General features: G+C 41.9%; 1 protein-coding gene across 2 annotated transcripts in view; it reads left to right on the top strand.

The window, feature by feature from the left end:
- Nucleotides 1-778: 778 nt before the first annotated feature.
- PNPT1 (polyribonucleotide nucleotidyltransferase 1) overlaps nucleotides 779-23,653 on the top strand; it is a 43,251-nt gene continuing 20,376 nt past the window's right edge. Inside the window, exons 1-14 of one of the 2 annotated variants that reach the window (XM_077813956.1) lie at nucleotides 779-990; nucleotides 3,219-3,279; nucleotides 3,560-3,634; nucleotides 3,884-3,989; nucleotides 6,697-6,746; nucleotides 9,515-9,578; nucleotides 9,666-9,713; nucleotides 12,100-12,213; nucleotides 13,550-13,736; nucleotides 16,359-16,410; nucleotides 16,962-17,019; nucleotides 18,761-18,857; nucleotides 18,954-19,056; nucleotides 21,479-21,549. In XM_077813956.1, coding sequence (XP_077670082.1) covers nucleotides 791-990; nucleotides 3,219-3,279; nucleotides 3,560-3,634; nucleotides 3,884-3,989; nucleotides 6,697-6,746; nucleotides 9,515-9,578; nucleotides 9,666-9,713; nucleotides 12,100-12,213; nucleotides 13,550-13,736; nucleotides 16,359-16,410; nucleotides 16,962-17,019; nucleotides 18,761-18,857; nucleotides 18,954-19,056; nucleotides 21,479-21,549 — 1,286 coding nt within the window. In that variant the 5' untranslated portion in view covers nucleotides 779-790. The remainder of the gene's footprint in view (nucleotides 991-3,218; nucleotides 3,280-3,559; nucleotides 3,635-3,883; nucleotides 3,990-6,696; nucleotides 6,747-9,514; nucleotides 9,579-9,665; nucleotides 9,714-12,099; nucleotides 12,214-13,549; nucleotides 13,737-16,358; nucleotides 16,411-16,961; nucleotides 17,020-18,760; nucleotides 18,858-18,953; nucleotides 19,057-21,478; nucleotides 21,550-23,653) is intronic. The other variant, XM_077813957.1, reaches the window with a different exon arrangement.

Below are 23,653 nucleotides of genomic sequence, written 5' to 3'. Positions count from 1 at the left end.
AGCTCCCTCCCAGACCCTGCACCCTGCAACCCGTCACACACCTAATCCTCTGCCCAAGCCTTGAGCCACTTCCCACACCCGAAACCCCACATCCCTGGTCCCACCCCAGAGTCCACACTCCCAGCCCACAGTCTTTACCCCCTCCTACACCCTGACTCACTGCCCCAGCTCGGAGCCCCCTCCCATACTCCAAATGCCTCAGCTCCAGCTCGCAGGTGGAGCACTCTCCTGTACTGCAAACCCCTTATCCTCAGCCCCTCCCCAACCCCCTGCCCCAGGCCAGTGAAAATGAGCAAGTGAGGGAAGATTCAAGATGGAAGGAGGACGATGGAGTGAGCAGAGGGCGGGGCCTTGGAGAAGGGGTGAGGCCCAGACAAGGATGTTCAGTTTTTTGCCATTAGAGAGTTGGCAACCCTGTCTCCGGGGGGAGTCAGGGGGGGGTCTGTGGTGTGAGGTCAGTGTTTGGCAGCGGGTCTGCGCTTAGTACCGGGTATCAGTGACACACTACCCGACAGCAACAGCCCAGGCCGCAGGCCCAAAGCAGACTGTGGTTGCTGAGCCCGCCCTCGGGGGCGTGTCCCTCGCCGTCCGCCATAGCAAGACGCTGCCAGCAGGGGGCCGTGGCCCCCGGGATTAGTTCAGAGAGCGGAATCGAAGCTCGGCCGACCGCGGCTGGCAGCTCCGCGCTCATGGGAGCCAATGGAGCTCGGCTTTGTTCCGCTACAGCTCAGCCTCTGAGCCAATCGGCTGGGGCCTTGTAGCGCAGCTGCCCGGCCGTGACCCTGGTGTCATGGCCGCCTGCACGGGGTGCCAGGTCTGCTGCCGCGCTGGGCTCAGGAAGCTGGCCGCGGCCAGCAGTTTCCGCCCGCTGCTCGGCACCATGAGGCGTTGGCTGGGACCGGGCGCTCGGCTGGTACAGCTGGCCCAGGCCCGAGGCTTGCAGGGCGGCGCCGGACCCTACAAGGTGGCGTCGGTGGACGTGGGGAGCAGGTAACGAGGGGGCCGCCGGGAGAAAGCAGCGTCCGCCCGGGGGACTCAGTCCCCCCTCTCCACCGGACCGGGGACCGTCTCCTTTCTCCCTGTATCCTGGGGCTTGGGCCTGGCCCCCGCGCCTGCCACGTCTTCTAGCTGCCCCAGAGCCCTCTGCTCCCTCCTAGAGCACCTCATTTCTCTGTCTTGCAGCCTCTCATCCCGAGCCCCTTGCCCCATCTCAGAACAGCCCTCCTCGCTGCCCTGTGTCTTCCGCCCTCCCTCAGAAAATTCCCCCTCGCTGCCCTGTGCCCCGACCCCCTTCCCCGAGCCCCCTACCCTCTTCTAGAACAACTTCCCTCTCTGCCCTGCGGGGTCTGCCCCACTCCCACCCAGAACAGCCCCCCTCACTGCTCTGTGGCCTGCTCCCCTGCCCCTTCCAGAACATCTCCCCTTCACTGCCCTGCTCCCTCCCAGAACAATCCCTCCTGTAGGTGTTCTCCCCTCCCATCCCCCACCATAGTTTGTCACTTTCTTCTTCCTCTGACCCCAGGGTCGCTTCCCATCTGGGTATGCCCCCTTGATCTCTGCTCCCCACTGCCCATTCATGTCCAGTGTCTGCTGAGAAGTGTGTGTTGGTGGGGAGAGGCAGGTTTGTGTAGCTTTGCTTCAACCATCCCTTTTCCAACCCACAATCTCCAATATGCAGCTAGTGGAGCCAGAGGTGAACAATAATTGCTAAACACATTGTTTAAAATCCACTGGTCTCCTTTTCTTTTTATGCCTGGTCTTACTGCATACAGTTGATGCACTGCTCTTCAGTAGCCCTTGCAATACCTTGTCATGGTGGTAAAGTGATTTGCAATTAAAATCCTCCCATCACAATGACTAAGGTGGTTTATGTCATGGTGGTATTGGTGCTGAGTTATGCTGGTACCTTTATAAACTAGAAAAGTATTAAAACACAAGCCATTTAAGGTTAAAGTATCTCAGAAATAACCATCCAGATGTGGACTTTTCCTGCAATTTAAGATTTAGTGGCTGACTCCCTTTCCCCACATTTGATTGATAAATTTCATCAGAGGAGCTGTTTGAAAGTTTTAGAAATAACTAGGGGCCTGATCCAAAGTCCATGGAAGTCAGTGGAAAAGCTCTAGTTGACTTCAGTGGGTGTTAGATCAGGCCCTAAATCAATGGAAGTAAATAAGAAAATTGAATGTCATTTGAACTTTTTTTCCACTACACTCTCTCATACATAACTGCCAAATAATGGGCATAGTCTTACCTCTAAATGTAAAAGTGTGTGTATCAGATCTTCCCCTGCACTTTTTCCATTAAAGTACTGTCTGCTGTCACTGAGAAAAAGTGTTTGTGTGGGGTGTAAATGTGGTACTTTTTGCCTTGCATATATACACCCTCTCATTTTGTGTGTTTTTTTTTGAACATTTAATACATACACCATTGAGAATAATAGCCCTTAATAGAACTCTTAAAACTCTGAAGCATAGGGGAGACTGGCTGGTTTCCAATAGAATATAGAGCCTTTCATCTCTAAATAAGTGGTTCAAATCTAGCCAAATTCAATACGGCGGAAGATGTTACTTTCTGGCTCTTATTTTGCAGATATGAGAAGTGGGTGCTTATCTCTCTTGTTCCACATGACTTGCTAGCTGTTGCAGATGGCAGTCATAGCAGAGAAGTATGGGATGGAATTAGTTTGGAGATTAAGGGTTTGTCTGCACTCCCCTGCAGTTTGGAGGAGGGTGGGGAGAATAGCAGTGCACCCCAAAATGGTGTGCTGTAACTCCCCCATGTAGCCTACTTCAAACAGAATTACATTAATGCAAGCTAGGAACCTCTTAGTTCATGCCCACAGCATCCACACAGAACAGTTACAGCACAGCACTTCGGTGCACACTGCTATTCACACCCCACTCCATTGTCCAAACTACTGGGCAGTGTAGATGTAGCTTCAATTTTCCTTTCATCATAGAAGGCGGTCACTTTGGGAATTGAGGCAAAATTGCTGAACAGTAGGGAAGCTTGTACTCTTATTTCCTATTCTGTGGATAGATAGAGGGCTTCAGCGTCCTGACTTGTCAAAGCCAGTTTCTATCATGAATAGTAAATATAATCAATATTTTCTAAAACTATGAAACATAAAATATGAATGTATAGTAGTTGAATAGAGAGGTGTTGATAAACTGATCCTCATTTGTCACTAATGGCAGTTATCTTCTTTTTAACAGAAAGTTGGAAATTTCCTCTGGAAAACTGGCCAGATTTGCTGATGGATGTGCTGTAGTGCAGGTAAAAAATCTATGCAAACTCAAAATGTGTAAGTCAACTTGGATAAATGTACTGTTTTTTGTTGAGATGTCTCAGCCATATATGGTAATTGGACTCCCTACTGGATCCACAGCTAGCTACTGCATAGAAAAAAACTTTATTAGGTTTCCAGAAGCCTCACCAGTGCACTGTAGATTCATGTTTTCTCTTCACTTGGAAAGTGCTCTACTGAGAAATGAAACTAAATGATACATTTATGAAAATGTCTTTTCTAAAAGTAATTTCACTGTTTTTAATCAAGTTAGGTGATACATCAGTGATGGTCACAGCAGTCAGTAAAACAAAGCCTTCTCCATCCCAGTTCATGCCATTGGTGGTGAGTACTAATTGTAATTACACAAACTGCCCAAATTGATAACTATAAATAATAGTAGAGAAGTAGAGCTTGAGTCCTCAGATATTTCAGTTGGATTTTAATGTAAATTGTTTTGTCTCTGTGGTTACACCAAATAGAATATTCAGCTATTAAATTCAGATGTAGTGTCGTCTTACCTTTTTTATAGGTATATTTAAGAGAGAGCAGTAATTACAGTTTTGTTTATGAATCCCTGTTTTGTTGTATAAGGTTGACTATCGCCAGAAAGCTGCTGCAGCAGGAAGGATTCCCACAAACTATCTTAGAAGAGAACTTGGTTCCACTGATAAAGAAATTCTTACAAGCAGAGTAATAGGTAAGACTGAGACTGACAAAAGACTGAGAAGACAGTGTCCAGTACTTTTTTTGTTGTTTGTAATATCCTCATTGAAAGTTTGAAAAGAGAGGGCTACCTGTAACCACTGTTTTCAGCGAATATTGCCTCTTCAGAAGTTTTGGGAGAAGCTCATACCTTAAAGGGCTGCAAATTTCAGAACCATTTAAAAACAATGTCCGTTGGGGCTGCATGTACATTCCCTATATGAAAGCCCAAAATACAGTAAAAACTGTTTTATCCGGCATGTTGGGGAAATGGGGGGTGGGGGGGTTGTAAGTGAAAAATGCCGGTTATCTAAGAGGGATGGCCATTCCTCCGCCTAGGGAGCAGCAGGGACATGTCGCCACTTCCAGAGAGCCAAGTAGGGAGCCTGCTGGTCCCGCGCCAACCTGACTATGAACCGGACTTTCTATGAAGATTAGAAATGCCGGTTTATAGAGCTTTCCGGTTGGTACAGGGCATGATAACACAGCTTTTACTGTATCTGATAGCTTGTGAGATTTCTTCTTTGCTACTAAGATTGGGATTTCTCATGCCTCAGTCTAGAGGGACATCATCTCCTGGAGCTAATCATTTGTCAGGAGAGATGAAAGAAGAGGCAACCAAATTGTTTTCTGGAAAGGTAGGAAAAAAAAGGAGACAGACTGTTTGGCCCAAATGTATCCTCCTCGCACCTTCCTCATTGTCTGAAAAATAGTATCCAAGATGCCTAAAACTTGTCTTTTGAATGAGATAATGGAACCATGAGGCTCAATGTTTTCTAAAACTAGCAGGACTTAATAGACAATCTGAAGATGGGATAGGGTTCTGAACAGACTAAGCCCCAGTCAGTGTGCAGAGGTGTATTAATAAATCAGGTTGAAAATCAAAATTAAAAAAAAAAAAAGCAACGTGCTTAACTTCACCATTCAGTTGCGTTGCTTTTCATTACATGTCATCTTATTACAAGCTCTCTGGAACTAGCACTTTCTCTTTATGTCTGTAAAGTATCTACACATTCATACTGCTACTAATAAATACTCATATTTTCAAAACGTTTTCTTTTCAGCAGCAGGGAAAGAACCATGAGAGCATTATTGAGCTCCTTATACTTCCATCCTTCAAAAGTCAGTTTGGACATGTGCATGGTTACTGATTTTTAGTGTTTTCAAGGCTCCTGGCACTGAGGTTCATGCTCTTAAATAGGAATCCGCAGAGGCAATTCTAACTGGATAAAAATGGAAAAAAAAATTTTTTCATATTGACGATGTTTTAGTGACTTTTTAAAAAGCTTCATTATTGTTGCCTGGATCCTTGATGCAGTTTCTGCAATAAGATTTACTTTATGCTGACCCTAAAGCAGCAGAGCAAGGATTTTGTAGGGTTATTTCTGTATAAACAGTTTATTTTTCTTGGTTAGTTTTTAAAAAAGGTAATCTAGGTGAGACTTCCAAGTATAACAATTTTTAGGCAGGTCAATTTCATTTTAATCTGAAGTGTTATAATTTAAACCATTGAAATGTATTTATTATTTTATATAAGGGGAAGCTTAGCTATGTACAAAGTTTATTACTAACTGTGACTTGGAGCGCAGGAATAGCATAGTAGATTAGACCACTGGTACATTGTCAGGTATCCTGTCCTTGTTAGTAGCAGTTGTTATGTGCTTTGGAGGAAAACACTAGAATTCGTCGGAAAACTGTGAAATAACCTGCTCATAGAGCAGAGGTGGGCAAACTATGGCCCACGGGACCGTCCTGCCCAGCCGCATAGCTCCCGGCTGGGGAGGCTAGCCCCCAGCCCCTCCCCTGCTGTCCCTGCTCTCTTGTGGGTGTGTCGCTGCGCAGGCAGTGTGGCTTGCACCTGCCCACCTCCCAGGCTTTCCAATAAGCCTGTCCCGCTGCTCTGAGCGGCATGGTAACGGGGCAGGAGGTCCTGGGGGACAGTCAGGGGACAGGGGGCGGTCAGGAGACAGGGAGCAAGGGGGATTGGATAGGCCTTGGGGTTGGAGGGTCCCGGGGGGTGGGACTGGGAGCAGAGGGGGTTGGATAGGCGGTGGGGTCCCGGGGAGGTGGTTAGGGACGGGGGGTCCCGGGAGGAGGCGGTCGGGGACAAGGAGAAGGGGGGGTTGGATGGGTTGGGTGTTCTGAGGGGGGTAGTCCGGGGGCGGGAAGTGGAAAAAGGCCAGGCAGTTTGCAGAGGCACAGCCTTCCCTATCCAGCACTCCATACCGTTTCGCAACCCTGATGTGGCCCTCAGGCCAAAAAGTTTTCCATCCCTGTCATAGAGGAAGCTTCTTTCTAATTCCCATTGCTTAGTGGCTGGCGTGTATCTTGAATCATGAAGGATTATTTCCCTTATATTTTATCGTATCTAATGTGACAGTGAATATTCTCGCTATCCATGTACATGTCTAATCCTTTTTTGAATGCTGCTCAGGTTTTAGACTCAATATCTTTTGGCAAAGAGTTCCACAAGTTAATTAGGCTTTGTGTTTCTAAAAATTTTAAATGTGTTGGTTGTCAGTTTCTTTGGATAACTCTCTTGTTTTTTTAATATGAGGGGAAAATAAAGGTTTCCCGAATTTTATCTTTGTCATTTATTACTGAATATATGTCTATCATTTACTTCCTTCATCCACTTTCTCCTATAAACAGTCATAATCTTAATCTCTGCATGTATGAAAGTTTTTAAATGTTTTTTACAGATCGATCAATTAGGCCACTCTTCCCAGCAGGCTACTATTATGATACACAGGTGGGTTCATTATTTTTAGTGATAGTCACAGTTCTGTGGGAGCCAAAAGAAAACTGTTTTGGGCAAGCTTCCAAATTGGGTTAATGTTTTGCAAAATAGTGTTAACTGTTGGTGCCGTTGAAGGATTAACAGCAGCCTTCTTTAATCGGTCAGTAAATAATACTGCTTAACACAGACCAACTATTCATTGCTTCAAGCAAAGCTTTTCTTTGAAGCTGATCTGAATTCAGACTCACTATCACAAAGAAATGAGTGGGATTTATTCTCTGGGAGAAAGTAATTTAACTAGCTAGGAGCTGTAATTCCTGCTTGGTAATATTTTAGATGAAACTATATTTATGTTGCATGTCAAGTAGAATAGGCTATTCAACAACCTTAAGTCAAAAAGAAAAGGAGTACTTGTGGCACCTTAGAGACTAAGCAATTTATTTGAGCATAAGCTTTTGTGAGCTACAGCTCACTTCATCGGATGCATTCAGTGGAAAATACAGTGGGGAGACTTATATACACAGAGAACATGAAACAATGGGTGTTACCATACACACTGTAACCAGAGTTACAAGGTAGCCTATTTCCTCTTGTTTTTTCCTACCCTCCCCCCCCCCCAGATGTTCTGGTTTAACTTGGATTTAAACTTGGAGAGTGGTCAGTTTGGATGAGCTATTACCAGCAGGAGAGTGAGTTTGTGTGTGTATGGGGGTGGGTTTTTGGAGGGGGGTGAGGGAGTGAGAGAACCTGGATTTGTGCAGGAAATGGCCTAACTTCATTATCATGCACATTGTGTAAAGAGTTGTCACTTTGGATGGGCTATCACCAGCAGGAGAGTGAATTTGTGTGGGGGGTGGAGGGTGAGAAAACCTGGATTTGTGCTGGAAATGGCCTAACCTGTTGCTCACTTTAGATAAGCTATTACCAGCAGGACAGTGGGGTGGGAGGAGGTATTGTTTCATATTCTCTGTGTATATATAAAGTCTGCTGCAGTTTCCACGGTATGCATCTGATGAAGTGAGCTGTAGCTCACGAAAGCTCATGCTCAAATAAATTGGTTAGTCTCTAAGGTGCCACAAGTACTCCTTTTCTTTTTGCGAATACAGACTAACACGGCTGTTACTCTGAAACCTGTAACCAGAGTGATCACTTAAGGTGAGCTATTACCAGCAGGAGAGTGGGGGGGGGGGGGGGGACCTTTTGTAGTGATAATCAAGGTGGGCCATTTCCAGCAGTTGACAAGAACATCTGAGGAACAGTGGGGGGTGAGGATAAACATGGGGAAATAGCTTTACTTTGTGTAATAACCCATCCACTCCCAGTCTCTATTCAAGCCTAAGTTAATTGTATTCAGTTTGCAAATTAATTCCAATTCATCAGTTTCTCGTTGGAGTCTGTTTCTGAAGTTTTTTTGTTGAAGTATTGCCACTTTTAGGTCTGTAATCGAGTGACCAGAGAGATTGAAGTGTTCTCCAACTGGTTTTTGAATGTTATAATTCTTGACGTCTGATTTGTGTCCATTTATTCTTTTACATGGAGACTGTCCAGTTTGACCAATGTACATGGCAGAGGGGCATTGCTGGCACATGATGGCATATATCACATTGGTAGATGTGCGGATGAACGAGCCTCTGATGGTGTCGCTGATGTGATTAGGCCCTATGATGGTGTCCCCTGTTGGAGAACACTTCAGTCTCTCTGGTCACTCGATTACAGACCTAAAAGTGGCAATACTTCAACAAAAAAACTTCAGAAACAGACTCCAACGAGAAACTGATGAATTGGAATTAATTTGCAAACTGAATACAATTAACTTAGGCTTGAATAGAGACTGGGAGTGGATGGGTCATTACACAAAGTAAAGCTATTTCCCCATGTTTATCCTCACCCCCCACTGTTCCTCAGATGTTCTTGTCAACTGCTGGAAATGGACCACCTTGATGATCACTACAAAAGGTCCCACCCCCTGCTCTCCTGCTGGTAATAGCTCTCCTTAAGTGATCACTCTGGTTACAGTGTGTATGGTAACACCCATTGTTTCATGTTCTCTATGTATATAAATCTCCCCACTGTATTTTCCACTGAATGCATCCGATGAAGTGAGCTGTAGCTCACGAAAGCTTATGCTCAAATAAATTGGTTAGTCTCTAAGGTGCCACAAGTACTCCTTTTTCTTTTTGTGAATACAGACTAACACAGCTGCTACTCTGAAACCTTAAGTCAGTGTCCCAAATGATCTTCATTGTAAGTCCATGTTCCATTTTCTCTTGTAGAAGGTGGGGATTAAAAGCTCAACCTGTTCATATTTGTGCAACAAAATAAAAGTAGTCCTTAAAACCCAAGAACCTCTCAGTCTACTTCCTGTGAATATATTAAGGTTGTTTTCACTCTGGAAGTTTCTCTCTCACATTTGTTACCTCTTAGATTTATCTCATTATTAATCTAACAAATGTGTGAGAGAAAATTCCAGAGCGAAAACAATCTTAATATATTCACAGGAAATATTATTAATATTTCTGAAGTATACAAAGTGTAGATAAAGGTAACTTTGTCACATTTTAAGGGCCTGTGTTTGCCCCTAATTTGGTGGTTCTTGGTGTTAAATATCATTTTTCTCCGTCAGTTTATTGATTTAGGTACTTGAACTTTTTTTTTCCTCTTCATATGAATTCATATAATTTTTAGGTCATTGTATTTGTTGTTCCTTGCAGGTGTTTTGATAAAAAAAACAAACAAACATATAGCTCAAAATTCTTCCATTGTCTTTCATATTATACCAGATCCTTTGTAATCTTTTAGCAGTAGATGGAGTTAATGATCCTGATGTCCCGGCAATTAATGGAGGTAAAAGTAATTTTAAATATTTTGTAAACTTTATTTAATGTTTGTATTTATGTAATCATTTTAAAAATGTAACTCTTACAATTTTAGCATCTGCAGCACTTGCGTTATCAGATATCCCATGGAATGGTCCCATTGGTAAGTAAATATTTTTGCTTGAAAGCTTGTCTCTTACCAACAGAAGTTGGTCCAATAAAAGCCATTACTCACCTTGTAAAACTCTAATATCATGGGACAAACACAATACAGCAACAATCCATATAACTTGAAATCTAGCCATTTTCAAATTAAAGGCAGTTTCAGGCACTACATCTGTCCCAAATTCCACTGCCAGTTTCTATGGTTTTACAGTCATGTTTTGTTTTTCTCTTCTCTCATACTGTTAAGCTCCACAAACAAGGAAAACTGATTATATAGAGCAAATAGTGAAACTACATAAAAAGTTGCAAATGTACAAAGTAAAACTGAAAAATAGAATAGATTTTTTTTTTCTGATCTGAGTACTTTTAACAATAGTAGCTACAGAACTACAGACAGATGTGTGATCAGTAAAATGGCTTCCCTTAACATTCGTTTGCAAATTGGATACAATTAACTTAGGCTTGAATAGAGACTGGGAGTGGCTAAGTCATTATGCAAGGTAACCTATTTCCCCTTGTTCGCCCGCCCCCCCCCCCACGACGTTCTTGGTAAACCCTGGATTTGTGCTGGAAATGGCCCACCTTGATTATCATACACATTGTAAGGAGAGTGATCACTTTAGATAAGCTATTACCAGCAGGAGAGTGGGGTGGGGGGAGAGAAAACCTTTTGAAGTGATAAACACCCATTTTTTCATGATCTGTGTGTATGAAAACATCCTCACTGCATTTTCCACTTTTATGCATCCGATGAAGTGAGCTGTAGCTCACGAAAGCTTATGCTCAAATAAATTGGTTAGTCTCTAAGGTGCCACAAGTACTCCTTTTCTTTTTCCTTAACATTCAGTAATTGTTACAATAGTTTAAACAAAATAGTAAGATACATAATAGCATTGCAACAACTGTCTAAAAACAAGGCATATTTCTCAGGTCATACTTTTTTTTAAATAGACTTTATCTGCAGACAAAGTGATCAGGAATATACCTTCTAATTTTCATATTCTGAGGAAATATCCCCATGACTATAAAGTATATGGAAAAAAATACTTTTTAAAAGTGTCTATTTAATTCTATTTATCAAGTTAATACACTTCTATGAAAGCTTCTTCTCCTGTAACACTACTTCAGATTATCTCTAAAGTGTTTCTTTAGTTTATTGGAGACATTAAAGCAATTCTCTTCAAGGTTTTGGTGGGGAGGGCAGACATTCTACAACCATTTATTTTCTTATTCTAAGGCAGGGGTCGGCAACCTTCAGCACATCCCTGTGGCCCACGACTTCCTGCAGCTGCCATTGGCTGGGAATAACAAACCGCAGCCGTTGGGAGCTGCTGGGTGCCGTGCCTGTGGACGGTCAACATAAACAAAATGTCTCTTGGCCCGCCGGTGGATTACCCTGATGGGCCACGTGCAGAAGGTTGCTGACTCCTGTTCTAAGGAATAGTCTCAAGCATAGCAGCAGTCTTGAAGCATCTCCTATAAGTTGCAGGAAATGTTCCATTAACAGGCAAGTCTTACTGTCTTCAAACCAATTGGTAGCCTTTTTCCTTCAACAATATATGCTTGTAAAATTTCCAACAATAAAATTTTATTAAACTGGATATATGATAGAACATATCAGGGATTTAAGGATTTTAAAAAGCTTAAAAAAAATTAGAAACTTACGAAATTCTGCATTGACGTGATTGCACTTCCTGGGTTTCTGTTGTGTTCTTAACACTTGTAAGTGTGTTTTTAATCCTTAAACTGTTGATCTGTATTTCTGAGTTTAACTCTAGATTAATGAAAGTTTTTGCCTGGGGAACTTCTTTAGTTTTTCAGATTTTGGAAATGCTTATCCTTGAAGGGCCCCAGGTAGAGGAGAGCAGGATAGGGGCTTTTTGCTTTCTAGACAACGCTTTCCCTCCCAACCTTTACCCCAACAATACTAAAGGGGGCTCTTTTGCCATCCTGTATGTCTCACGGGGAAGTAACTTAAATTTCTCAAAAAGGGATTTCACTTTGTAATTTATTTTTCTTCAGCTGATTCATGTTTCAGGAAACCTACGTCCAAACTACAAACAAAAATAAGCTTACAACTATTGCTGTGTCACTGATAACGTTACTATCAGTGACACTGCAATAACAGCACTACCCCAATAAGCCAGAATTTTTCAAGTGTAATTAACTTGACTTGCAGATTGTCTGCATTATTTGAATAAACAAGTTTATTTTAATTTTATAACTGTGTCAAAAGGTTATCTGGCACAAACACACACAAATCCCACTATTTAAATAGAATTAGTAATTTTAATAATTACCTCTGAAAGCAAACCAAGTAAAAATGATCCTTTGAACGAAATCCTACTTAGATGCAAAAATTAACTTCTGGAGTTTCTTCTTAGGTGCAGTAAGGGTAGGAATGGTTGATGGAGAAGTTGTTATTAACCCAACTCGAAAAGAAATGTCTTCTAGTACCTTGAACTTATTGGTCACTGGAGCTCCTCATAGTCAAATTGGTAAGTGGTTAAAATTATTCAACTTTGATGTTTAGTTAAAAATAGAGCACTTTCTCATATGAAAATCATAATTCTCTTGAAATACTACCTTTGTAATCAAGACTAGATAGAAACAAATAGTGAGGAAGTATTTTTTCTAGTTTGATTTCTTTAGAGGTCATTAATATATATTGGAATTTCTTTACTGTATTAATGAGATTTAATATCATTTAGATAAAACTTATGTTATGCTCCCTGCTTATTCAATTGAACTGAAACTTTGGAATACAGTATCAATAAATAAAGTCTAAATGTTTTATTGTAATACAGTGAAACTTGTGTCCTAACAGCCAGTACAATTTTCGTCCCCACAGGATCTAACTTTGTGATGCAGAGTTGTTCTGAGAGAATTTAGCTCTCATTTAAAAGCAATGGAAACCTTAAGTTGTAAAGCTGCTTAAAAAGAGAGAGAATTTTTCTTAAACTGGTTAAATTAATTGCCCAAGCCCTGGCAGGAGCCACAGGATAGAAGCCCTGAACTCCAGCAGGAGCTGCAGGGGCAGAAGCCCCGAGCCCAGGCACCCGAAGCCCGGGCAAGAGCTGCGTGCGTGTGTGTGTGTAAGCCTTGAGCCCAGGCAGGACCTGGGGGGAGGAGAGGGGAGCTCCGGGACACTTCTGCATTGCCTGTGGAGGTCAGGTCTGATCTCCCCACATAACAGCCATGCAGGGGAAGGACAATCTATCCCTCCCCAACCTGGCTGAACTAGCAGATTTTGGGGAGATCAGATTTCATAGGGAAGGGCTTATTTCACGGTCCAGGACATATTTTTCATGGCCTTGGAATTGATAGGGATTCAATTCATGAGTGGCCACAAAATTCATCATATACTTGTTTATAAATTGAATTTCCTATTCCATATTAATGTAATCTTACTGGTTGAGGAAGTGTATAATGTATTGTATTCAGTCTGTGGCACGTCTATATTTAAATGCACATTCTAACCATTAACCTATTTTGAAGGCATTAGTTTGACTTCCTTTCAGTTGTATCTTGTGAAATTTCTCCTTACTAACTTATATTTGCAAAATTATTCTGAAATCCTCCCAATTAATTTTTCTTCCATAAGTCCAGCTCTTCAGTTTGCATTTTGAAACTGTTTCTATGATTCTGTGACCTTTGAAATAATAAAATCAACCTGGCAGAGATCAAACAGATTAACTGAGCTATTGTCTTAAAGGCCCACGTAGTTTTGGTAAAATTAGGTTTCCTTTGTGATAGATATATTTTAACAACTTGTTCTATATCAGTTGAAAAACATGATGGTAACTGACTTACTATTTGACTCTGAATTAATAGTCATGTTGGAAGCAGCAGCCGAGAATATGTTGCAGCAAGACTTCTGCCATGCCATCAAAGTGGGGGTGAAGCATACTCAACAAATAATTCAGTGTATACAGCAACTGGTAAAAGAACAAGGTGCTGCCAAGAGAACTGTTCAGAAGTTATTTAGTGCTCCAGCAGAGATTGTTGAATGTGCAAAGCAGTAAGTACAAAAACAAATGGTTCTAATGAAGAGCATTAGTGTGACCAACTTCTGTCACTAACTGACCCTCATTTCTGGGCTTTTTTCATACAAAATATTACTTGTTTTGAACGTTTGAGTCCCTGACTTATCCTCAGCTTTTTCTTCCTTTTGATAGTCAGTCACAAGCCCTGGGCCTCTATACCCGTTCTTTGCTTAGTCACAAGGGCAACGCTACTGTGGCAGCCTGAAGACATGAGGGTGGGAAAGGAGGAGTCAGAGAACCCATCCCAGGCCCTCCTCCCACAAAAAATAAGCAAGAGAGGTTCTCATTTTCCCCCAAATAGAGGAGACATCTTCAGGCTGAAGCACCTGTGGTCCCCCCTTTTTAGAAAGAAAATTGGGGAAAAAATGGAGCAATCTTGAGTGCGGGAAACTCTAACTGGAGGTAGCAGAGAGAATTCAAGGTGAGGATGAGACGGATCAGTACTGGGGAAATGCTGCATGGCTTCCCACTCTCCCTCTGTTTAGAGACCTGTTACCCTATGCATTTGTACAACCCTCCTAGCAATTCTTTCATCTGTCCCTGCTGGGAGGGAAAGCCAGCAAGTGGGGGCAAATACCTCCCCATGAAAGAGGGCTGGGGGGGGAAATGCACAAGACCATGTCTCTCTTCTGCCTAACAGCAGCACGTCAGAACTGCTGAGGAGGAGAATATCAGTTTGCCCACTCCCTGCTTTGTCAGGGAACTGGGAACTTGGTGCTCAAGACTAGCTTAAATGTAATTGACGCACTGAGCTTCCTTGTAGTGCTCTCCCAGCATGCATTCTCCTCTTCCTCTCCCCAGTTTAGAATGTTGTTGTCTCTCAGTTCTCTCTGCCATCTGGGTGGGGTTCCCCAAAGATTGACCCACACATATCTAGTAGGACACATAAGTTTCCCTATCCTGTCAGCACTCTCACATATCTTTGGTGGGAAGGAAAAGGAGTCCTCTTACCCCCTAACTACTATGTATTCAGGGAGGAGGGCACACGGGTTCTTTTCTCTAGCCCCATCTCTGAGGACTTTGGGATTGCTACTGTTTTGAAGAAGCAGCTGTAACTTCTTCTCTCCATGTAGTCTCTACTGTTCTACCCCATGTTGATGTGCAAACTTTTCCCCAAGTTACAGGCCGGGGGACAGGACTTCTGTCTGTAAAAGAAAAATGAGGAAAGCATCAGTCTGGGGCCCCTAAACATCCAAAACTATAGAAATATATATCTTTACAAAGTTCCAAATTGACCACATGCTGGCATCCCCTCACCTTTTTTTTTATAAAGGTGACATCTCTGTGTAGAATTGCATTGTAAGTTGTAAGAAGACAGGCTTATGGATCTGTCGGTGAGGCCCAACTTCCAATAATATAAATGGGGTCTATGTGTGTGTGATTGCTGGGGAGAGGAGAATTTCTTGGGCACTAATTTCATATTTAGACAATCTATTGCTGCAAACAACCTAAGTATTAACAATGGTGTTCTTAATGTAAGACTAATTAACTGAAACCTCCCGCTTTCCTTCCCATCCATCCTCGATACATGCTTTGAAGAGATCTCTCGTAAGCATTATTACTGAGAACTAATGGAATGCAGCCAACAAACTCTGGGTGTTTCAACAATTAAAAGAGAGAGAAAAATCAGAAAATGATTGTACACACGAGAAAGCAGAATTCAGAAAACTACATTGACAGTGCTAGCACAAGTATAGGAAATAAAAGCAGTAAATTGGGCAATCAAGGATGAAAGATAATTTAATAATGCTTTTTAGTGTATCAGGGTGTATAATTCTTTCTCTGGCATGAGTTGAAGACTGCGCCTGCTTAAATCTAAATGTCTTGGGTCCTGTTAGCTTTCAGTCAGGTGCTTATTAATTTTTTGTACATTTCCTTTATAGCAGAAAATTCTAAATATCTTTAAAAAATGTCAATAACACATGCTCTCCCTCATTTTATGCTTGCAGTGTCTGGCTCAATATACACTGCACCATAAAAGTTCCTTTACAGTAGTACTGTGTGAAAGTTCCTTAATTTCTTAATGCATCAGGCAGTCTATGTGGGTTTTGTGGATTGATAATATGTTATAACTGTCAGTTCAGATAAACTGTCACTTAAAATAAATCTTAGATATTTTTTGACTAACAGGGAAACTTAAAGTGTGCAGTACCTGGTTAAATAAGAACTCCACCAGTTTTGTGTTTGCTCCAGCCTTTATAGATGAATCCCCTTGAAACTGTCATTAAAAGCCATTTAATGAAATACAAGGTGGATATGAACATAATTGCTTTTAAATTTTATTTCAACAAAATATCAAACCATTTGCTAAAGAATAGACTTTATGTACCAAGTTTCAACATAGAACAATATTTTTCTGGCCATATTAAACTCTTGAATATAGGGTTTTGTATCAGAACAAGTTAAACTTATTATTCTATATAATGCCGCTTATGAGTATTGCTATAATACTAATATAAATCTTAGATAGTCTAGCAACCTTTTTAAAGTCACCATTTTCTTTAGAACACTAAATGCATTTATGATGGTGACTTGTTCAAACTTTGTACAGGTAAACAAATACTAATCAGGTTAATTACTTTTTTCTCTTCAAAAAGGCTTGCCTCTGACAAGGTCTGTGCTGTATTTGCAGATTTTAGCCATGACAAAGTAAGTGTTGCCATCAAAATCTTGTGGGTTTTTTTTAATGTCGTATTTCAGTCAGTTCTCTGAATTTGTTAATTCTCTAAATTAATCCATGTTTAGATTTAGTTGTACTGCTATCCCCATGACATTTCTTTAAAGAGCCACTAACACTTGACTGTATTTCCTCCTGTTCTGCAAGATGTAGTGTAAGAGAGACAAGGTGGGTGAGGCAATATCTGTTATTGGTGAGAGAGATGGGCTTTTGAGCCACACAGAGCTCTTCAGGCTTGAAAGTTTGTCTGTCTCACCAACAGAAGTTGGTCCAATAAAAGATATTACATTGCCCACCTTGTCTCTGTAATATCCTGGGACCAACTTGGCTACAGTTACAGTGCAGTACTATAAATAAGTTATCACAGGTTCTTCTCTTGGAGATTGTTGTTTCAGTATGTAATGATTCCTTGTGCTTAGATTCATTGCTATGATTATCTCATTGCTAGACAGCTGTGCAGAACTTCAAGATTGTTGCTTTATTGTTAGTCTGCAATATCAGTGGTAATGTAAATCTTATCTAGATTTCTAGAGATGAAGCAGTTAACAAGATAAGACTTGAAACAGAAGAACAGTTGAAAGGTATTGTACTCTGTGTAATATTTGTACAATTTTAATAAAATTGGGCACTGAACTTGAGGCCAGTATTCACTACCATAATATAAATACAGTCCTGTAACATTATTTTGAAAAGAAAGATTACTGTTTATGGAGACCTGCAAAGGATGTAACATTTTTTTAGATTGGTCTTGTGCCCTTTTCTTGATGTATAAAGTGGGCCTGAACACTTTTTTTGCTTTTATTTACATATATAAAATATATAATTTTTTTTTCTGTTTGTAGCTTAGAAACACCAGAAATTTTTGCTTTGGTGTTCCTTGGTTTTGCTGGAATTCCTGTTTGAGATCTCAGATGTTTATTATAAGCCCTTACATCTTCATTGAAGGGACATAAGCGTGCTGAATCTTGAACAAAGGCTTCCTTTATCCAAAATGTTAATTAGTCATAAGTTAAATAAGTTTTAAGAAAACCTGTTTTAAATTGTCTTTGGACCCCAGGTTAAAAACCAGTGGTATAGCACAAAGATGAGCATAGTATTTTGTTACTGAAATTCCAATTTAAAACTTGATACAAAATACTGAATTATAAGAACTAACACTGAAATAATACTGCATTGCATGAAATGGTCATGTGTAGTATATAACACAGGATGAGGCCCAGTACTTTGTGTGTATGCTTCGGCTTAGCTCTGGCCAGTTTACCTGAAGATATGTGTTCTCGGCATGTAGGGGAAAGAAGGGGATTGCCATTCCCCTGTTCAACAGGTCTATTATAGTGTCTTTATACTTCCAGTCTCCCACATGAATGCATAGTCCCATTTGAGTTTATTAGAGTGTATACTCCCAAGGGAAGTACAATAAATGCTCTTTGTTCTTGGAGCTGGCAAACTCCTGAGTTCTGCTCACTTTTGCATAAATAGTTGAGAAAGAAAAGACTCTTATCAAGTCTGCTCCCTTTGCTTGGGAGCAGAGTACTGAACAGATAGCAGTTATTACTGAGGTAGTTAGAAGCTATATCACTGCAGTAATCAGCCTGTGTCTGCCTCCTCAAACTCCTAATGGTGAGGAGGAAAGATATTGCCACTGAACACCCCTTTTACACATGCTGGGGCGGGGGGGACATAATAGAAAAAAGGCTTACTTCTCCTCCTTCCCTACCTTCACATTGTAAAGGAGCACAAGAAAAAACTAATGTATGTGAAAGGAGTTGAGGATGCACCTCAGGTTCTCACCTCCCCATCCCTACTTGCCCCTGGAAAAAAAAAATAAAGCTATGTGTCTCTGTAAGCGGACCAGCCAACTGTGAAATCCTCAAACCTCAGGGTATGGAAGTCTGAGGTGGTATTGTGCACGTCTTACTGACTTAGACCCTGTACCGCTCAGGATTGGCACTGTTGCAGTCCATTTGTTTTTACTCTTTTGAAATGTTTGTGTTTCAGCAGCAATAGAAAGCAAGTCTTCTTATTCCTCTTGGTCCTACCAGTCTGAGAGTAGTGGAGCACCGACTTCTGTAGCTGCCAGTATTAAAACTTTGTGTTAATTAGAAGGATACTCTTTGAGCAGTAGACCTGGTAATAGATCTGGAACCACCTATGTGATTTACCCAATTTCTAACCGTTTGGAGAGTGCTCCCAATTGTGAATAACATGTATAGCAACACAACGGGCTTCTGTTGTACCCTAATGCTGGCCACAGTGCTTATTACAGAGCTTCTTTTCCAACTTTAGAAGCTTGGAGTTCTAATTTGTGTTTGGTATCTCTAGAGAAATTTCCAGAGGCTGAGTCTTATGAAATTATGGAATCCTTTAATGTTATTTCAAAGGATATTTTTAGAAGCTTTATTCTGAATGAATACAGAAGGTAAATGCACAGAATCCTTTTTGAATAAACTCTTTGCAAATATTTCCCCATAATTAAGGTTTTCTTGACTTTATAGTTCATATTTTATTTCTATAGGTGTGATGGTAGAGACTTGACTTCTCTCAGAAATATCAGTTGTGAAGTAGATATGTTTAAAACACTTCATGGATCAGCATTATTTCAGAGAGGTCAAACACAGGTAATACTTTCAAACATCAGAGTTGTAGTTTTCATAACCTGAAAGTTTCCATTAACCATGACATTTGTTATTTCTCAATCAAGTAATTATTGAAAACACCTTGCATACCTTCCAGTGTAAGAAAGTATAAATGCATTGTGTGCTATTCACGTTCAGTTTAATATTGCCTGGCTCCCATTAGAAGAAACAATGTATAGAACTAAACTGTTTGCTGTTCCAGTGGAAACTTCAAAATAACATTGCAAAACATAGTTACCTAGAAGTATTCCGTTAAGCAGAATCACATGTCCACTTTCAGCCTTTTTAAAGTTCCTGAAGAAGGCCCAGCAACTGAAACTTGGGCCTGCAAACATGCTTTTCTGTAATTCCATTTAATAAGTTGTAATTTCCTTTCAGAGTGGTTCACAGTAATACTGCTTATTACTTTCATTAATACATAAAATACTTATTTTTAACCCTCTCTATGCATTACTTATAAAAAGAAAGTATGTGAGTTTTACATTAAAACTATTCTTTGCCGAAAAACAGCAGTGTGTGTGCATTGTTTAGTTCAATGATCAGGTTCACTTAAAATAGAATTGTCTAGTTTATCTGAACTACTACTGTATAGGAGACTGCCAAGCAGTTTTTCTGCAAATCTTTTTAAAAGTTATGTATTCAGATACATTTTATATCAAAGTTCAGAGTGGTGTGGAGGGGAGAGGGAGTCCTTTCTAAAACAGGCTAGAGGATCTGCATGTTGAGTTTCTGATCTGAGACCTCTTACTAGACCTCTGTTTCACCGCCATCTTTCTTCTGGGGATGGATTGATTCTCATCTGTCTAGCTCAGGGGCAACCTTTTAGAAGTGGTGTGCCGAGTCTTCATTTATTCACTTTAATTTAAGGTTTTGCGTGCCAATAATACATTTTAACATTTTTTAGGTCTCTCTCTATAAGTCTATATATTATATAACTAAACTATTGTTGTATGTAAACAAGGTTTTCAAAATATTTAAGAAGCTTCATTTAAAATTTAATTAAAATGCTGATCTTATGCCGCTGGCCCGCTCAGTGTGTTTCCGGCCTGGGGTTCCATTCACCTAGGCTGGCAGCGGGCTGAGTGGGGCCTGTGGCCAGGACTCCGACTGGCAAGGGGCAGGCAGCCAGAACCCCAGACCTGCAGCGGGCTGAGTGGCTCAGCCCACTGCTGGTCTGGGGTTCTGTCCGCCGTCTCCTGTCAGCCAGGGTCGCAGCTGCTGGCCACGCTCAGCCTGCTGCGGGTCTGGAGTCCCGGCCCTCTCCACATAGAGTAGGTACCTACCTTCTCCCTGGTTCTAGCCATTCTCTTCCTCTCTCTGCACTGAGATGAGGGTGGGAGTGTGCTGAGAACAGGGCTGGGGGTGAAGGAGCAGGTTGGGGTGCAGGGCCTGGCCAGGAGCTAGAATGAGGAAGGGGCCTCAGGGTTGGGGCAGGAGGTTTGGGTGTGGAGCGCTTACCTGGGCAGCTCCCATTTGGTGCTCAGGGTGGGAGTGGGGATGTGGGGCATGGGGTGTGGAGGGGCTGGGTACGTGTGGGGGTGCCGGAGTCAGGGCTGGGGTTGTGGGGGGGGGTGCAGGGGTCAGGGCAGAGGCCTGGGTGTGTGTGAGGAGGGTTCAGGGGTGAGGGCAGAGGGCTGGGGGTGTGGTCTGGGGTTGTGAGGGTGCTCCCAGCCCCCTGCCCTGAGTGGCTGACGGCAGGGGGCTGGAGGGGATATGTCCTGATTCCATCCCCTTCCCCAAGGTCCCCGGAGCGGAGCGCGCTTCAGCTCCACTTTTACCTTTCCCGCTCGCTCCAAAGCAAGGGCTGTCAGCTGATCGGCGGGCCACAGGGAGGGAGCGGAGGAGGGGCAGGAACGCAGCATGCTGGGGGGAAGAGGCGGGGGGAGGGGGAAGCTTGCCTGCCCCACAAGGAGAGAACAGTGGGCAGGGGGCAGAAAAGAGCGGGCCGGGCAGGATTTTTAGTGGCATGCTGCTGTCTGCCCGGGTCCGGCAGACAGCAGCGTGACATTAAAAATTGGCTCACGTGCAGTCTTTGGCACGCGTGCCATAGGTTGCCGACCCCTGGTCTAGCTCTTTAACTGGTTAATAGGGGAGTCATTAACTGAGATAATTCCTGTCTCTTAAGGTGAAAATGCTACCTCTGTAGTACTCCATACTTTTGCTAGGCCAGGCAGAGAGAGCCAGGAATCAATCCGTTTCCTTACAGACTGGTGGACATTTACAAGACCAAGTTCTGATTCTATCAACGTCTTTATTGTAAAGAAACCTATTGAGAATTGATGTTTGACAAAAATCACAACAGAAACTTTCCGAATCAACTCTCCTTAAATCTTTGTGCCCAATATAAATAGCTTTAAATGATCATAAACTGTGTGAGTTTTCATTGTCCCTTTTTTTGTTCTAGGTTCTCTGTACAGTTACATTTGATTCACTGGAATCAAGTGTAAAATCTGATCTTATCACAACAGCTGTGAGGTATGTGCCTTCTTATCTTCTATCGCTTTGTTGCTTTTATAATAAATGAGCATGGGTAATTTAAACAGTTGATAAATGGTACTTGAACTGAATATGTATTCATCAAGATTTTCAAAAATGGATGTCTAAAATTAGGTTTCTAAATAAGTGGCCTGATTTTCAAAAGTGCCAAATGCCCAGCAGCTCTTTGGAATTGCCTTTAGTCATTGGTTATGATTATAGTGGCTCAGTAGTTACAAACAATAAATCAGAATATATTGCAAGAAAATATTCTCTTTTAAATAATGAGACCAAGTAAAAAGATTACTAAATGTGTAAAAACTCTACATAAATGTGCCAAATTATAGCATTTTTAAAAACAGATTTATAATTTTTTCCAAGTATTAATGTAATAATGAAAACAGTGTACACCTTTTACGCTTTCAATGTATGTTCTCTACAGATAATGTTCAGTAATGTGCTGTTGTGTAGATTCAGTACATGCAACACGTGGAGCAACATATTTGTACATGTTAGCAACTACCTTTCCAGTGACTTTAGGTGGCGCTAGCCAAGCATAATGTAGTTTTGACTCACCCAGAATAAATAAAATTGTCAGATGAGTGACAAGTAGATTACTTCAAGTAATCTATTCCAAAGACCCTAATTTGTCAGAAGAAAAATCTTCTTAGCTGGTTAAGAAGTTGGTCATACTTCAGTTTTAATTACCTCACTGATAGGGTTGCCAGTTTTGGTTGGAGGTTTCATTACATGACATCTTTAATTAAAGATTAATCTTTAATTACTAGAGATTCCAGGACAATCCTGGAGGGTTGGAAACCCCACTCACTGAAATGAACTGAGAGTTAGTCTGCATTGTGGGGTAATGTGTACTACATGGGTGTGATTTCTAAAATGCACTAACATGCTGTGTATTAATTGGTCCATAGTGGTGCCTTATACTGATATAGTTTATTCCCCTTCCCCATGGTAGATCTTACTCCTTGGGGAATTCTGCACCACTGCACACAAACAGAATTCACAACCCTCGCAGATTCACACAGCGCCCCCCCCTCCCCCCGATAGTACATTCTGCGGGAAAAGCACCAGAAGAAAGGGCAGTTAGCTGTGAAGAGGGAGGGGTAGAGGCTGTCTTCCTCTCAGCACTTTTCCCACGGGGCCAGGTGAGGAGGCATGGGATATGGGAGGGAAACAGAGCAGGGCACACGGGACTGGGGGGAGGGGTCACACAGACTAAGGTTCAGAAGGCCTAGTGTGGGAGCAGACTGGGATGGTGACACAGGAGCTGGTAGGGTGACAACACTGAGCCAGGGGCTGAATGGAGTGGGGGGAGGGGGTTGGGAGCAGGGACATATGGGGACAGAGGAAGTGGGTTGTCTGAGTGGGGGTGCAGGGGCACTTGGGGATGGGGGGAGGAGGGATGGTGGGGTGTGTGTGTGTGTTCAGGGACACATGGGGACAGTGGCAGATGTGCCTGTCAGGCACGGGATCAGCCAGGGTCTGCATAGGAGAGGCTCCACAACTCCCTAACAATGTTTCTGGTTTTTTGGGAGGTGTGAGGCAGTTCCATACTTCTCCCAACCACACCAACAACCCTCCAAGTTCACTGCCAGGCTCCTTCCCAGCAATTACTTCCCTCTCCCTCAACTCCTGCGTTATCCCTAACTCCCCAAAGCCTTTGCACTGCTTCTGAGGGGTGTGGGAAATACAGTTCTGTAATTGAGTAATAATTCATTTAAACTACAAGTTCTGTATTAACATGCCTAGTAAGGAATCTATTTGTCAAAAAACATTTCCTGAATCTTTTTTGTTTCAAACATACTTGCTGACAGGTATTTTGAAATAAATTACCAAAATAATTGAAACTGTCATGATTATACTGTCATTTTGACAAGTGAAATATGCAGAATTTTAATATTGTGTGAAGAATTTGTAAATATTTGCTGCAGAATTTTCCCAGGAGTAAGGAGCTACACAAGAAAAGCATCTCTTATACCAATTTAACTGTGTCCAAACTGGGAGGGGGGCTTTTACTGTTTTATCTATAGCAGTGTAGTTAAAATGGTACAATTTTTGTGTGTAGACAAGGTCTTCAATTCATGTA

This window comes from Eretmochelys imbricata, chromosome 3 (assembly GCF_965152235.1).
Source record: "Eretmochelys imbricata isolate rEreImb1 chromosome 3, rEreImb1.hap1, whole genome shotgun sequence".
Classification (NCBI taxonomy): Eukaryota; Metazoa; Chordata; order Testudines; family Cheloniidae; genus Eretmochelys; species Eretmochelys imbricata.
The sequence above is the reverse complement of the archived record's forward strand: the minus strand, read 5'-3'. Positions and strand labels throughout refer to the sequence as shown.